Source organism: Brassica napus, chromosome A5, assembly GCF_020379485.1.
Source record: "Brassica napus cultivar Da-Ae chromosome A5, Da-Ae, whole genome shotgun sequence".
NCBI classification, from domain to species: domain Eukaryota; kingdom Viridiplantae; phylum Streptophyta; class Magnoliopsida; order Brassicales; family Brassicaceae; genus Brassica; species Brassica napus.
The window spans coordinates 24413420-24429168 of NC_063438.1; the positions used below are offsets into that span (position 1 = coordinate 24413420).

At 31.9% G+C, this 15749-nt stretch overlaps 1 protein-coding gene and 1 pseudogene across 1 annotated transcript; both read left to right on the forward strand.

Moving 5' to 3' along the window:
• The first annotated feature begins 1641 nt into the window (after positions 1-1641).
• On the forward strand, positions 1642-15749 carry LOC125609065 (annotated as a pseudogene).
• LOC125608695 (trihelix transcription factor ASIL2-like) lies at positions 7648-8462 on the forward strand. The gene is made up of 3 exons (XM_048779144.1): positions 7648-7651; positions 7884-8240; positions 8449-8462. Exons 1-3 carry the CDS (start codon positions 7648-7650, stop codon positions 8460-8462), a joined length of 375 nt encoding a protein of 124 aa, XP_048635101.1.

Here is a 15749-nt window from a genome sequence, read left to right on the forward strand (position 1 = left end):
AGAAATATAGGTAGAACTTAGAACAAGCAGAATAAACCGGTTTACACAAATATGTAATTTCATAATTAATTATTAATAAAACACTTGTTGTGTTTAAAAGCAGTTGGAAAACGGCCTGAAAAGCAATATGAGATCTTAATTCGATATTCTTATAGCATGATTAATGGAAGTTCTTAGGGATGGAGTTTTTAGCGTAATATTTAAGAATTGGTTCTTAATTTTTTTTAATTAAAATTAAGAATCGGTTCTTAGATTACGCTAAGAACACTATCTTTAGGAAACTCCATTAATCATGGTCTTATATATTATATAAATTAACATGTATTACAAAACTGATACGGTGAATATAAATTAGTGAGTATGAACATGAGGTCACATCATATATACACGCGTAACTTGACACATCGTAAGTACGGTGTGAGATAGTACGTACATTCATACTATATATATCACCATTGAAATAAAATGAGAAACGTACAAATATAAAAAATGGTTGTCTCCCCCTTGAATTAAGATGACTGTACAAAGTAATGTATATACAAGTGAATTAATGTGGTAAACTACATATATAACCGGGTCACCATTTCAAACATTGGTGGAAACGTAGCATAAAGCCACCGTATCCGTGCACATGCGCGCATATGGATATGCCAACTAAACTATCTCAAAAGTATTAGTGCTATTACGAGTTTGATTGGTAATGCATATTTGAGTAGAGTAAATAATTAGAGCTGGAAGCGTTGTTTTTGGTTTGATACTACGGCTAAGAAAAAAAAAAAAAACTACGACTAAGAACTGCTTAAGAAAACCAAATAATCACACATCTTTTTATTTCAGAAACACACGGTTAGTTTTCCTTTTCCATGTCTTTAGACAACAAGAAAATGTAAAACTATAACTTAGGATAAAAACTGTATTCAGTGCCGTGCGAAGGTTTTTGGAGACCCGAGGCGAGTTAAATTTTTTTTTACATGATATCTTTTTTTGAAAATAGTTCTATTTAAATTTGAATTATATAATTTTTTTTTTAAAAAAAACATATAAACATAACACTAAAAAAATTTGATTTATTACCTAAACATTTTCTAAATTTTCTGCACCATACTTTTATAAACTAAAAAATAAAATAATGATCAAAAGTAGGAATTAGTAATATAAAAACAAAAATACAAATTTGGAATTGAAATGTTGATCGCTGTTAAAAAGCTAAATCTTAGCGTTTAAATTAAATACAATAAACTGTATATTCAAAATATTATAATTTGTGAATCAAATTCTATAAATATTTAAAATAAATCTAACTCATAACATATACAAAGATAAAATATGTATAGTTAATTATAAGTAGAATCTTTATAGTTTTACATAAAAGTAAAATTGATCATAAATTAGTTTTTTTTAAAACAGAAGTCGAATTTAAAATCAAATAGAAATAAAAATCTAACTAAAAGAATACATTAACTACCATGTATTTTTTTTTTTTTGTAATTAAGGGCTCTTAAAATTTTACAAAATTCGGGGGCCCTAGGCAAATGTCTTTTTCATTAAGCTGTAAGCACGGCTCTGATTGTATTGTTATGGATTTTGACTAGTTCACAATGTAGTAGATACTTTGAAATATACTAATATAAGTGAATACAACTGTTGGCTCAGATCTCAACGAGTAAATGATGTGGTTATTACTTGGCTCGGTACGTACGGATTCATTAATAAAAGATTGATTAACTGCATTCATTAATGATGCAGTTTTTGTTTTGTTTTTCTTAAAAAAGCAGTTGTTTCGTTCATAATTTTTCATTTATATTTTCGCAGAAATTCACAAACTTATTTTATTCTTAACTAGAGTACTGTTGAGTTTCATATTGTATATGGCGTGTGTTTTCTGTTTATAAATCTAATCCACATGAATATCGCTTTATTAAAAAAAAACAATAACAACAAAATAATATAATTTCTGAATCACGAAATCGTTAACTTGGATTTAGTTCTCTTTATTTAGACCTTAAATTGCTCACGAAATCATTAAAACCAAGCATCTTAGATTTTGTTCTTAGCATATAATGAAACTTTTTTCAATTATATATTCTTACAATATAGTATTAGAAAATGGCATACTTTGACGTAATCTTAATTAGACCGTACATAAGATATCTGTAAGCTCGCCAGGAGGAGAGTTCACATCGAACCACGAGGCTCGTATCTGTTTTCAAGTACCACACCGTACCTAACATGGAGACAACCGTATCCTTCTGACAGTATTCAAATTTGTCACTTTTTAATGTCTGCAAGAATCTTTCGATCTGTGAAATGGTAATTATAGGCAGCTTGATGTATTTAATTTAAGGATGGAGGAATACTATAATCGTTTAAAATACGATTGATTTGATTTAATTATACTTGGTTCCTGCAAATTTTTCTTGGTCCTCCAATTAAATGCATTCAATGATTATGTCTTTATTAGTAGTAATAATACCCAACTTGTAATACACGTACAAGTTGGCTGAACTTCCTATTAATGAAAGAAAATCATTTTACTAAGTAAAAAACTTACGAAAAAGTCCACTAAAACTACGAACGACAGCTAGTAAATCTAGTATAGATTAAAAGCTAAACATCGTTGATAATCAAAGATAAATTCTAGGGTGAATAAATAGTTTGTAAATGATTACGTAGTAGTAAAAAAAAAAGTCAAAGGATGAGAGTGGGATAGCGTAACAGCCAAAGGCTAGCTGGAAATCACAAGGACGAATTAAACAATGCCAGCGAGGATTCTCTTAAAGGATAAAATCGTCCAATCAAGTTTAGTCGAACGAGGAGGACGCGGGGTTGGTTTCAGTGAAAGAGAAAAGTGCACCGACGCGACGACAAGTAGGAGTGAAGAGAACCACCCTACGTTTCGGTGCACCGTCTCGTACTCTATTATTGCTCAACTTTTCCCGAGAGAGGGAGTACGGCCACTTTTTGCTTTGTTGACCTTTTCTGGATTCATAGTCTCGTGTTGACTGACTCGTTCAAAAAACTCGTCTACAGTCTCGGCTTGCTCTTTTGTGATCATAACTTTTTTTTTTCCATTGCTTCATTTATTAGACGGTAGAGTAGAGTAGAAGAATAAAGGCCAAGGAGTAAACTCAAAAGGCCAATTAGGACATGACTGGTTTAAAGGTAACTAGCCTTTGACCCGCACGTCCGCGCGGGTTTTGTTTTTCATAATTATATGTTTTTAATTTTTGACAATGCTATAAATTTAATTGTTTAAATTCTTGTTATCGATTCATAGGTTATTAAGTTTTGACATTGGTGTGTCTTGTTCAATGTGTTTAACTTCCATTTATAAACTATGAGATTATTTTTTCATTGTGCTTATATTCATTTTATTTGGTAAAATAAACATTAAAGTGTCAAATATTAGAGTTTTAATTATACTTGTGAGTTTTTATTTAATTATACTATAAATATTTTCATGTAAAGTTGAATACATAGTTCAAATTTGAAGTAGAGATTTTTTTTAAAAAAAATACATTATTTAGACATAAACATAAATAAAATAGTAAAAAGTTTATTTTTTCATAATTATATGTTTTATTTTTGACAATGCCATGAACTTAATTGTTTAAATTCTTGTTATAGATTCATAGGTTATTAGGTTTTGACGTTGATGTATCTTGTTCAATGTGTTTAACCTCCATTTATAAACTATGAGATTGTTTTTTTATTATGCTCATATTCATTTTATTTGGTAAAATAAACATTAAAGTGTCAAATATTAGAGTTTTAATTATACTTGTGAGTTTTTTTAATTATACTATAAGTATTTTGATGTAAAGTTGAATATAAAGTTCAAATTTGAAATATAGATTTCTTAAAAAAAATACATTATTTAGACAGAAACATAAATAAAATAGTAAAAACCAAGTTACCAAAAAAAATTCAAAAGTAAGTACAGCTTGTTGATAATTTAATTTATCAAGCCTAATTTAATTAAGTGACTTGTTATGATTAAAAATTTGGTACATCATAATTTACAATGTGGATCGTTATATAATATACCCAAGCCCATATATTGTTTTTTCTGGAAAAAAAAAACAGAAACATATTTATTTTTATAAAAACATATATGAAAAGTCACTTAATTAAAGTCACAAAGAGATTAGTTTGATTTCAAATCCTCACCTAGTAATAATTTGATTACATTAACGTACCATATTAATTAATGAAAAGTTTCTTCATAAAGTTGAAAAAGCCATTTTCAATATTTTGACATTAAAAACACACATACCTAGCTTGCATTTGGTTTTGATTCTTGGATTTTTTGTGTGTTTGTGATTTGTGGTTCTAAAGAACCCATAAAGGTGGTAGCTGGGTTTTTATCAAGACAATCAAAAACCCTATTCAAAATAGAGCTTGAAAGCACAATCACTTGGAACAGGTAGATTTCCTTGCTGATCAAGGCAGTGTTCATCAGTAATGTTAATATTACTGTGAATTGATATTTTGTTTTTACCCAAAAAAACTTTAAAATCTCATTCTCAATATTTTTTCCACCTTTCCCATGCTTTCGTTTTCTTTTCATGATATTTTCCTAAATATATCAAACTAACGTTTATAATATCTAGTGTTACAATAGACTCATGAGTCATGACGTTAATCACAAAAAATATATAGAGGGGGTAACACTTAACTGTTTCATCTCCAAGAATGCACTCAAGAGACTCTCCCCCACAACTGGTGTTCTGATTTCACGAATGAAGTAGCTTCATGTGTACTCCATCCAGTCTTGTAGGATTTAACGTATTAAGGTGTAAGACTTTTAGCAAGCGTACATTATTTTGTGATTTCAGAATATGAATGGGAAGTAATTAAAATAATTATATATATTGACATGTCGAAAATAGGTAGGTTAACTTTTATTTTTGAATTTAATTGTCAGATATGGAGAGATTATAGATACGGTATATCTGTGATATTCCTTGCAACATGCATTCCTAAAATCTTGTTAGATATTTTAAAATTAAACTAATGATATGGCAATATAGTTATTAATCTCCACGAAATTAATGTGTGCAATAAGTTTGTACTTAACGGTTGTTTTATTCTGATTTTAGTTGACTTAAAAAATGAAAATATTCATTCAATGGCATTCAATGGTAATTATTGAGGAAAACTCAGGGCTAAGTACAAAATGTACTCCTGTTTTAATAGATTAGATGGTTGCATGTGCAGTTGCAGAGATTTATACATATCATAAGTTTTAAGTTATTTGTAGGATTAATATAAGATATATGACTGATTAAATATAAGATATTTATGACTGATTAAATATTTACGAAGGTTATATTTACATTGTAAAAAATATTTTGTTTGGTTTATACATATATATATATATGTTTATATATTAATGTCTCAAATTAATATTTTTGGTTTATTTTTTTAAATAATATAAGTTATGATACTGTTAGTGAATATAAAATAAAATAATATTTCAGTTTTAAATTTTTAAAAATATTTTTTTATTTATCTTTGTCGTCGGGAACATTTTAGAAAGTTTGAAATGGTTTGTAATATTTTTTTTGTAATTGATGTAAAACGTCAACAAGGCAACAACCATTACTATCTATAATTAATACGTTATTTTTTTTTACAAAAATATTTATTCAATTTTTTTTCCTGGCAATAATTGAATATCGGACTAAGTGAAAACAAAAGAAAAATGAATTAAATGAAAGCATAGAACTACATATTATTGTGTTGAGGTGGAAGAACATAACACAGGTAAGTAAGACAAAATAAATATTGTCATCATCAGTTATATCAGGGACGTCCCTTTCAGCATTAGGACCAAAACTTATGGTTATATCCTAATTAATGAATGTTCCATAGGTCATATAGTATTAAGTATATCTAGTTTAACTGCTTTGGAAACCATATGTTATATCAAGATACCTTTTTGTTGTTGTTGCCAAATACATGATAAGTAGTATATAGTTATGAATACGTGAATTTGTATCATCGACATCTAGAGATTCAGCTTTGTAAGTTATCTCTTACAGTCATTTTGAAGCTTTGTCTAACGGCCTAATACATCTATTAGTCAATTGTATGTGATCTAAACAATAACAAATACTATTATTATTTATTATCACTAAGTAATAGGATTGCACAAATTAACTGACAATGTAACATGATACACATGTTATTTACTACCCATAAAACCTATTTAAAATAAAAACTAGTAAGAAGCTAGAGAATTGCTATGCAAGTCATGGGATTTTAAGGTCTCAGTCAAAGGGGTGATAACATCAAGACTTTTTAACATTTTGATGGGGAGAGGGGGTCAATCACTTCATGTTAGAGAACTTGAACCGCAAGTTGATCTAAGAAAAATATTCATAAAACAAGTTTGATTACTGGTATATGTAGTCAAAACATTAAGTGTCACCCAAGAAAATTATGGTCAAGTCAACTAAGCTGATTTAAATAAAAAGCGAAAATGAACCATTTTTTTTTTTTTTTTTGAAACACCGAAAATGAACCATTTAAAAAGTTAAAGTAATGTTGGTCTTTTGAATTATTAGCTTACATGGACGGGTCCTTTTTTCTGGCTACCGAAAATAATCAAGCCACGAAGACATCAAGACATTGGTATTGCTTATGATGATGATCACCAGACCAACCACGTAGTTATTTATACTATTGAAATCCAAATCGTACATATTATTATGTAATTATTGGATAATCATAAATTATAAATCAGTGGAACATCTTAGTTAGGATAGGTATGACCATGCATATTACATGCCTTTCAGTTCAAAAACCATAAGGTGATCAGATCTAGAAGAAGATGATCTGCATCCAAAAATCAATTAAGAGACTTGATTTGTTTAAGGACCCACATATAAACAGTACTACAGCTAATCGATAACAATCATGCAGATTAGGTAAAACATGTTTAGTAGTTGTATGAATTTTATATTCATATTATGGTCTGGCTATTATACTATTAGAATTTTGAGACTGTAGCAAATGCACATGTAAATAAAAAGATATTTAATCAACTTCTTGAGTTTCTTTTCAGATAGCTCTATATCATTGTGAAGAAAAATGTTAAATATCCTCATACCTTCAGTTTACCGTTATTTACATTAGCTATATAGATATTAGACTACAATAGTTTCATTACAATATAACGGAAAAACCTTTCAGCTGCAACAATTCGAGATTGATTAAAATAAGAATCTATACTATACTAAAAGCCCTATATACTCAATGGTGAGGCTGCCACGTCACCAAAAATAATCAGCCAATGAGAGATAACATTTTTGCCATGTCACTACTGCTTCCGAAGAATAAAGCTCGAAACTGGACTTCCTTTTGGGCTGTCCCTACATTTACGTACGGCTCATATCAAGTCCAATCTTGCCTAGCTCTAACTTTGTCTGAAGCATCCAGAGTTCATCTTCCCGTCTCTTCCACGTCGTCTTCAACCCCGTTACTGCAAGCTCCTATCAATCATTTATGCTCTTTAAATGTCTTCTTTATTGTAAATACCAATTTATCCATTAATCTAAGCATTTACGAGTTCTCCATCACTACTTCTACTCTCTCGCATTAAAGTGGAATTAGCATCCTCCACCGTAGCTCCGCTTATAAATGGGTTCGTTGCCTGCGTTGAACAGCCACACCACTGCGAAATCTCGAAGATCACTCTCTGTCAAGCATCAACTCTATTTATGGCTGATTCGTTCACTCTTCGTCCCGGCCCCATACTATTGGATCGACTTCTATTGATTCCGTATGATGTTATTTATTGCAATTAATCATACCTTTGGTTGTCGACATTTTTTTGGTTGATGAGATTCAGATTTGTGTTTAAATTTTGAAACCAGCATTGAAGAATGCGGCCGGATCTAAATCGAGTGGGAGCTCTTTGGACGATGATGATGAGGATGAGGACGATGACGTCTGTGATTGGGGGTTTGTGGTGAGGAAGAAGAGTGGAGTGGATGAGGTATATCCGACTGGAGGTGAAGGGTCGTCGTGTAGGGAGCTTGCGAGAGTGATTCTGAAGTTGGGAGAGGTGTACGAGAGGATCGAAGGTGCGAAGCAGAGGATGATGGTTGAGTTGGAGAAACAGAGGATGGAAGCTGCTAAGGAGATTGAGTTGCAACGAATGAACATGTTGATGGATATGCAGATGGAGCTTGAAAGATCCAAGCTTGCCAAACGTAGATCTGCTGCTTCAGGTAAAAAAAAACTTAAACTGGATTGGTCTCTGTTTCTACTAAGCAATTGTGAGTATATGGTAAAACTTACATTTATTAATGTACTTATAAAGATTGAAACTTTAAGCTTTTGAGGTTTCAGATTGTTGATTTGGAACCATATCTATGAGCATCTACTCAATCGAGTTACTGAAAACTTGAATTGTGCATTGTTGTTGTTGTTGTACAGTTAAGAAGTTGTAGGATTAAAATTGTGGAGAAGCTATACTGTGGTAGAGCAAGGGAGCAATGGTTGGATCTGAGAGCTCATTTTGAATTGGAGAAACTGTTATTATTCTTACTCACTAGGTTTCATGTTAGAGCAATGCTTTTTTTTTCTTCTTCTTATTTTGTTTCCTTCTCTTAAAGCAGGTTGGTGAAAGAAACTCTGGTAGTATCCCACAGACATATCAACGTGTATTTGACACTGTCAAGTGTTAATATATTATGGTTTCTGTATCAATACCTGCGGAGTGCTCTTTGCTCTTTTTGTGTAATCATGTCTCAGAGTTGCCTACAGATTTCAGAGCCATTCATGTTCTTCCATAATTAACATTTGGAACAGATCAAAACACACCAAGCTATTGATAGAGCACAAGTAGTGTATTATTATTGAATTGGAAGGAGTTATAATCTCAGGAGCACTAATGAGACCTTATCTCAGGATCCCATACACATGAGATTTCTCTCAGTTCATCAACCGGCCTTAGTCACCCGAATAAATATCAAGCTAATCGTCTCATTACTTATTGGTATTATACGGTTTCTTTGAACACTCAGACTCCCATTTCTTAAATAAAAATCATGACGACAAATCAGCGATTATAGTGACTAAATGCCAGGTAGAAAAATGGTTTTCAGAAAATTACTACATTTTCATGTGAAGCTTAAGATACCAGAATTGATGAAAGTTAGGACAAAGATTATGTCAAGACATACAAAATCATATATATAAAGATAAATAGAGAATTAATATCAATATATCGACCCTCATAATAATTAAAAGAAAATTAATTTCAAATTTAATGTATATTTTTATTTATAAAATATTGGTATTAACTATAAATAATTTTATACATTTAGAGTATTTCCACCCCTACCTATTTCTTTTTATAAATTAGCAAAATAACAAATAAAATTTAAAATTAGATAAAAATACATAATAAAGGCCAATACCATAATATAACCTAAAATGTATAAATTTCAAGAATAAACAATGCAATATTAATGAATTACAGTAGTTAAAATGAGATAATTTGAGAACAAATTGTTGCAGAAAGTTTAAAACAAACCAAATAAATATAGAAATAATTGTAACACATCAAAACTAAAAATGAAATTTAAAAAACACAATATCAGCAAAACGAAATACAATGTGAATAGGAAAATTGTCAAATACACCACATTCATAATGCCACTTTTCATATTTACACTAATTATTTTTACCTTCATTTTTAAAAAGGAAAAAAAGACATTTATAACCATAGAGTTAACTAATCTAGACTTGGAGTTTTTAGTTGACGGATGGGGTAGAGTTTTTGGAGTGTGAATTTTAGGATTCTAATAAATATATAAATAAATACTTAAATAATATAAAAAACTTTTAGAAAATAGTTTCAAAAATCATTTCAGTTTTCAAAAATTCAAAAAAATAAGTTCGAATTTCAAAAGTATAATTTGAAACATAAATTTATTTATTTATTTATTATATATAGAGAAAATAAATGTACAAGAGTCTTTTGACTCTTAATAAAGAACATATTTTTCAAGATGTATCTTTAGTAGTGGTAAACATGAATAATTATATCAAAAAAATGGTAAACATGAAAATTTTCCATGTGAATAACACAAATATCAAAGTCATACAACATAATCACAAAACAAACACATCCTCTTTAACATATTTCAAAACAAACTAATACACTACTATCACTAATCAATTATCATATGAATCAAAAAAAAATTTAAATTCATTAGAAACTAAAACATACGAACCCGGCGCTGAACCCGGCGCGTAGCGCCGGAATGCCACTAGTATGTATAATATAATCAAGGGAAATCATCAGATTCACAAGAAAAACAACCAATTGATCAATGTGTGCTTGTATTTGTGAGTAACCCATAACAATTTTACAAACTAAGAAAATATGAAAATAAATAAATAAACCCAAAAAAGATTTTCAAGTCAAAGCCATAAGAAACTGCAATTAAGCGACACATCAAACAATAATAAAAGGGGGATATGCTCAACATTTAGAGTGTCCACCTCAGCAAATTAAATCAACCAATTAAGTTCTAAAATTTTGCCACGTCATATCTAAATCTCTTCTTCCAAATACCACGAACAAATCCAACTTCGAGCTTAATCAAACTCTATAATTCAATATGTCATTATTTTGTTCTAAAATTTTGCCACGTCATATCTAAATCTCTTCTTCTAAATACCACGAACAAATCCAACTTCGAGCTTAATCAAACTCTATAATTCAATATGTCATTATTTTGAGCCATGTAGGAAGCCCATCAAAACTATGAAGTTTCTTCTATATACTAAGGCGACATGTCTCTTGCTCTTCCTCTTCCTAACCAACAAGCCCTAACTTCAGACGTTCTGATTCCTCGGTGTAATGGCTTCTCCACCACTCCTATTCATCAAAGCATCATTACTATAATACTCCAATGGCATCTTAACGCTTCAATTCCACCAGATTCACCTTATATATCTTTCTCATGTCTCTCGGAACTACTTCTCTAACTCCAGTCCGATGATCACGATTCTTGGCAGAACATATCTCAGCCGGTGATCCATAGCTTATATAGCTCCAATAAGGTATTCTGATGCTGCATTCCCGTCACTTCTTATATCCTTTTTAGTAAAGCTGCTATCCACTTTTATGTAAGCGAGAGCTAGGCAAAAAACTCCTAAAGGTTGCATTTGAGAAGATATTCGTCTTTCTGTGGTAATGGTTATTTTGTAATTAAAACAATAATAAAAGGGGGATATGCTCAACATTTAGAGTGTCCACCTCAGCAAATTAAATCAACCAATTAAGTTCTAAAATTTTGCCACGTCATATCTAAATCTCTTCTTCCAAATACCACGAACAAATCCAACTTCGAGCTTAATCAAACTCTATAATTCAATATGTCATTATTTTGTTCTAAAATTTTGCCACGTCATATCTAAATCTCTTCTTCTAAATACCACGAACAAATCCAACTTCGGGCTTAATCAAACTCTATAATTCAATATGTCATTATTTTGAGCCATGTAGGAAGCCCATCAAAACTATGAAGTTTCTTCTATATACTAAGGCGACATGTCTCTTGCTCTTCCTCTTCCTAACCAACAAGCCCTAACTTCAGACGTTCTGATTCCTCGGTGTAATGGCTTCTCCACCACTCCTATTCATCAAAGCATCATTACTATAATACTCCAATGGCATCTTAACGCTTCAATTCCACCAGATTCACCTTATATATCTTTCTCATGTCTCTCGGAACTACTTCTCTAACTCCAGTCCGATGATCACGATTCTTGGCAGAACATATCTCAGCCGGTGATCCATAGCTTATATAGCTCCAATAAGGTATTCTGATGCTGCATTCCCGTCACTTCTTATATCCTTTTTAGTAAAGCTGCTATCCACTTTTATGTAAGCGAGAGCTAGGCATAAAACTCCTAAAGGTTGCATTTGAGAAGATATTCGTCTTTCTGTGGTAATGGTTATTTTTGTAATTAAAACAATAATAAAAGGGGGATATGCTCAACATTTAGAGTGTCCACCTCAGCAAATTAAATCAACCAATTAAGTTCTAAAATTTTGCCACGTCATATCTAAATCTCTTCTTCCAAATACCACGAACAAATCCAACTTCGAGCTTAATCAAACTCTATAATTCAATATGTCATTATTTTGTTCTAAAATTTTGCCACGTCATATCTAAATCTCTTCTTCTAAATACCACGAACAAATCCAACTTCGAGCTTAATCAAACTCTATAATTCAATATGTCATTATTTTGAGCCATGTAGGAAGCCCATCAAAACTATGAAGTTTCTTCTATATACTAAGGCGACATGTCTCTTGCTCTTCCTCTTCCTAACCAACAAGCCCTAACTTCAGACGTTCTGATTCCTCGGTGTAATGGCTTCTCCACCACTCCTATTCATCAAAGCATCATTACTATAATACTCCAATGGCATCTTAACGCTTCAATTCCACCAGATTCACCTTATATATCTTTCTCATGTCTCTCGGAACTACTTCTCTAACTCCAGTCCGATGATCACGATTCTTGGCAGAACATATCTCAGCCGGTGATCCATAGCTTATATAGCTCCAATAAGGTATTCTGATGCTGCATTCCCGTCACTTCTTATATCCTTTTTAGTAAAGCTGCTATCCACTTTTATCTAAGCGAGAGCTAGGCATAAAACTCCTAAAGGTTGCATTTGAGAAGATATTCGTCTTTCTGTGGTAATGGTTATTTTTGTAATTAAAATTGCTTGGCCTGTAAGATGCATGTTCTCTCTTTTCATAAATATTTTGTTTGTTGATCAGATGCATGGTGAGTTTCTTGAACACACAAAGATGCTTGAGACAGGAGGAGTTTGGGGGTTCACAGGCTCGACCATGACAAGCCTTATGTTCTTATGGGCGATGTACAATCAGTTTTTCCCTTACCACGTCCGAGTCCTGATTGAGAAATACGTTTACAAGTTGATGGGATGGGTTTTCTACTTCTGTTCACATCAAGTTCAACGAGTACACAGGTCTCAAGAAGAGCGAAGCTTACAACTCCATACGAAATTACTTGTCCTCCAAGTCAACGGCTCGTGCAAGTAGACTAATGGCTAACGAAATTAGAGGCGGAAAATCTCTGGTGCTTAGTTTGGACGATCACGAAGCTGTTGAAGATGTGTTTAACGGTGTGAAGGTGACATGGTCTTCGAATGTGAGCCAGCGTGAGGATCAATCCAACACGAGCTCAGGTTCTGAGGAGACAAGGTACTTCACTCTCAGCTTCCATACGAAGCACAGAGAGGTGATCACTGAGAGATATCTTGATTACGTTTTGAGAGAAGGGAGAAAGTTTGAGTTCAAGAACCGAGAGAGGAAGCTTTACACTAACAACAAGAGTTACGATTGGTCTTTTAAGGAAGGCAAATGGTGTAGTGTTCCTTTTCATCATCCAGCTACGTTTGATACTTTGCTATGGATCCGGAGAAGAAAGAAGGGATCAAGTAGGAGCTGGTTAAGTTTAGCAAAGGGAGAGATTATTACAAGAAGGTTGGGAAGCCTTGGAAGAGAGGCTATCTCTTGTTTGGTCCTCCCGGGACTGGTAAGTCGACGATGATATCTGCAATAGCTAACTTCTTGGAGTATGATGTGTATGATCTTGAGCTAACTACCGTCAAGGATAACTCCAAGTTAAAGAAGCTGTTGCTTGATACTAAAGGCAAGTCTATTATTGTGATTGAAGACACTGGTTGTTCCCTTTGTGTCACCGGACAGAAGAGGAAGAAGAAAGAAGAGGAGGATCAAGAAGAAGAAGATGAAGAGGATAAGAAGAAGAAAGCATCATCTGAGAAGGCTTTTTATGAAGAGAGAGAACGGAGTAGGGTTACATTGTCAGGGCTACTGAACGCTATTGATGGGTTATGGTCAGCTTGTAGTAATGAGAAGATTATGGTGTTTACTACCAACTTTGTGGAAAACTTGATCCGGCGTTGATAAGGAGAGGAAGGATGGATAATCATATTGAGATGGGTTATTGTAGGTTTGAGGCTTTTAAGGTTTTGGCTAAGAACTACTTGGAGAATGAGTGGCATGAGTTGTGTGGAGAGATTGAGAGGTTGGTGGAGGAGATAGATATGTCTCCTGCTGATGTTGCTGAGAATCTGATACCTAAGTCTGATGAAGAAGATGCAGAGGTATGTCTTAAGCGTTTGGTTAAGTCTTTGGAGGAAGAGAGGGAGAACTCGAGGAAGTTAGCTGAGGAAGCGGTTAAGAAGAAAGCAGAGCTGGAAGGTAGGAGGAAGAAGAAGATGAAGAAGAAGAAGGCAGATCAAGAAGAGAAGAAGAAAAAGAAGGCAGATCAAGAAGAGAAGAAGAAGATGGCAGATCAAGAAGAGGAGTAGTTAGTTTACTTCTACGACAAGAAAACTTAGAAAGAAGGATCGTTTGCTTTTGCTAGATCACTAATCATGTTTTAAGTATTTAGTTTAACGAGTATTTTTAAGACTAGCTTTCTTTGGTATAAGAGTATTTTAAGATTGATCATGTATTAATGCTTCTCTAGGTAACACTTTGCTCCACTTTGCCCCTGTCTCACGCAACTTTGTGTTGCTTGCGTATTCACGAAACTCTTTTTTTTTTTTCTCCGGAGACTTTTTTCTAAGTTGTGCTCTGTTTTGGTCTCTTTGCTTCTTAACCATTAACTCTCTATTATTACACTCCTGTCACAACTTCTAGGGTCTCAGAAAGGCCACTACATTTAATTTTATTTTGATGATAAAAATGTTCATATATTATAATGAATTTTTTTGTAAGATTGAGGGAGACTAGAAATTTGTTCGTATTGAACATATTTTGTTCACATGGATCATTGGTTACATCATGAAGATATGAGCTTAAAGTCTTGAAGCTAGATGTGTGGACCAATCTGATTTCTGAGTAGTGAGTGTTAACCAATCCTGAACCAAGCAACAATAAAGTAGTAATGCAAAAGTTTTGTTGCTATTGAGAAAAAAGCTTTGGTACTGAGCATTTATACAATTTCTTATATACATACATATTTTTATTATATCAACTTAGCATTACATCACGTTGAGGTCTATCTTTTTTTTGTCAGCTTGGGCACACCAGGTATTATAGTCTTTCCGTATTTTTTAAAATGTTGTTTTAGGTTTATCATACATACATATATATATATATTTAAATATATAATTTTTTTGATGAAAATTATTACTCTCTTCAATAATTGAAACAAAAAAATGCTATAACACCACTATTGATGTTATTTGACTTCAGAAAAACAAAACAATACAAATTAAACTATTTTGAATCATTATTAAAATTAGACAAAGTATAAAAGACCAAACTTAAATTTAACAACACAACAATAAAAAAAATCCAAACTATCTTAATCTTCTTTAATGTTGTAGACATTTTTTTTGTTTATTAGTTCTAAATTATGTAAAAATATTAAAAATAAACATCAATAAAGCTATTGAAATAATTTACGAAATATTTACAAAATGAACAGCCAAAAAACTTACGAAAGTAGTAACTTATTAAATTAATATTGGAAAAATGAGACATGAAAAAGAAAAAAACAATAAATTAAATAAAAAATTAATTAAAATATTATATTATTATAATAATTTAAAATAGATAATCCGCGCGTAGCGCGGAAAAAGAATCTAGTATCCATAATGGTACAAAGCTGGCTTGCACAACAGCAACCTCAATATAGAGCCATAGA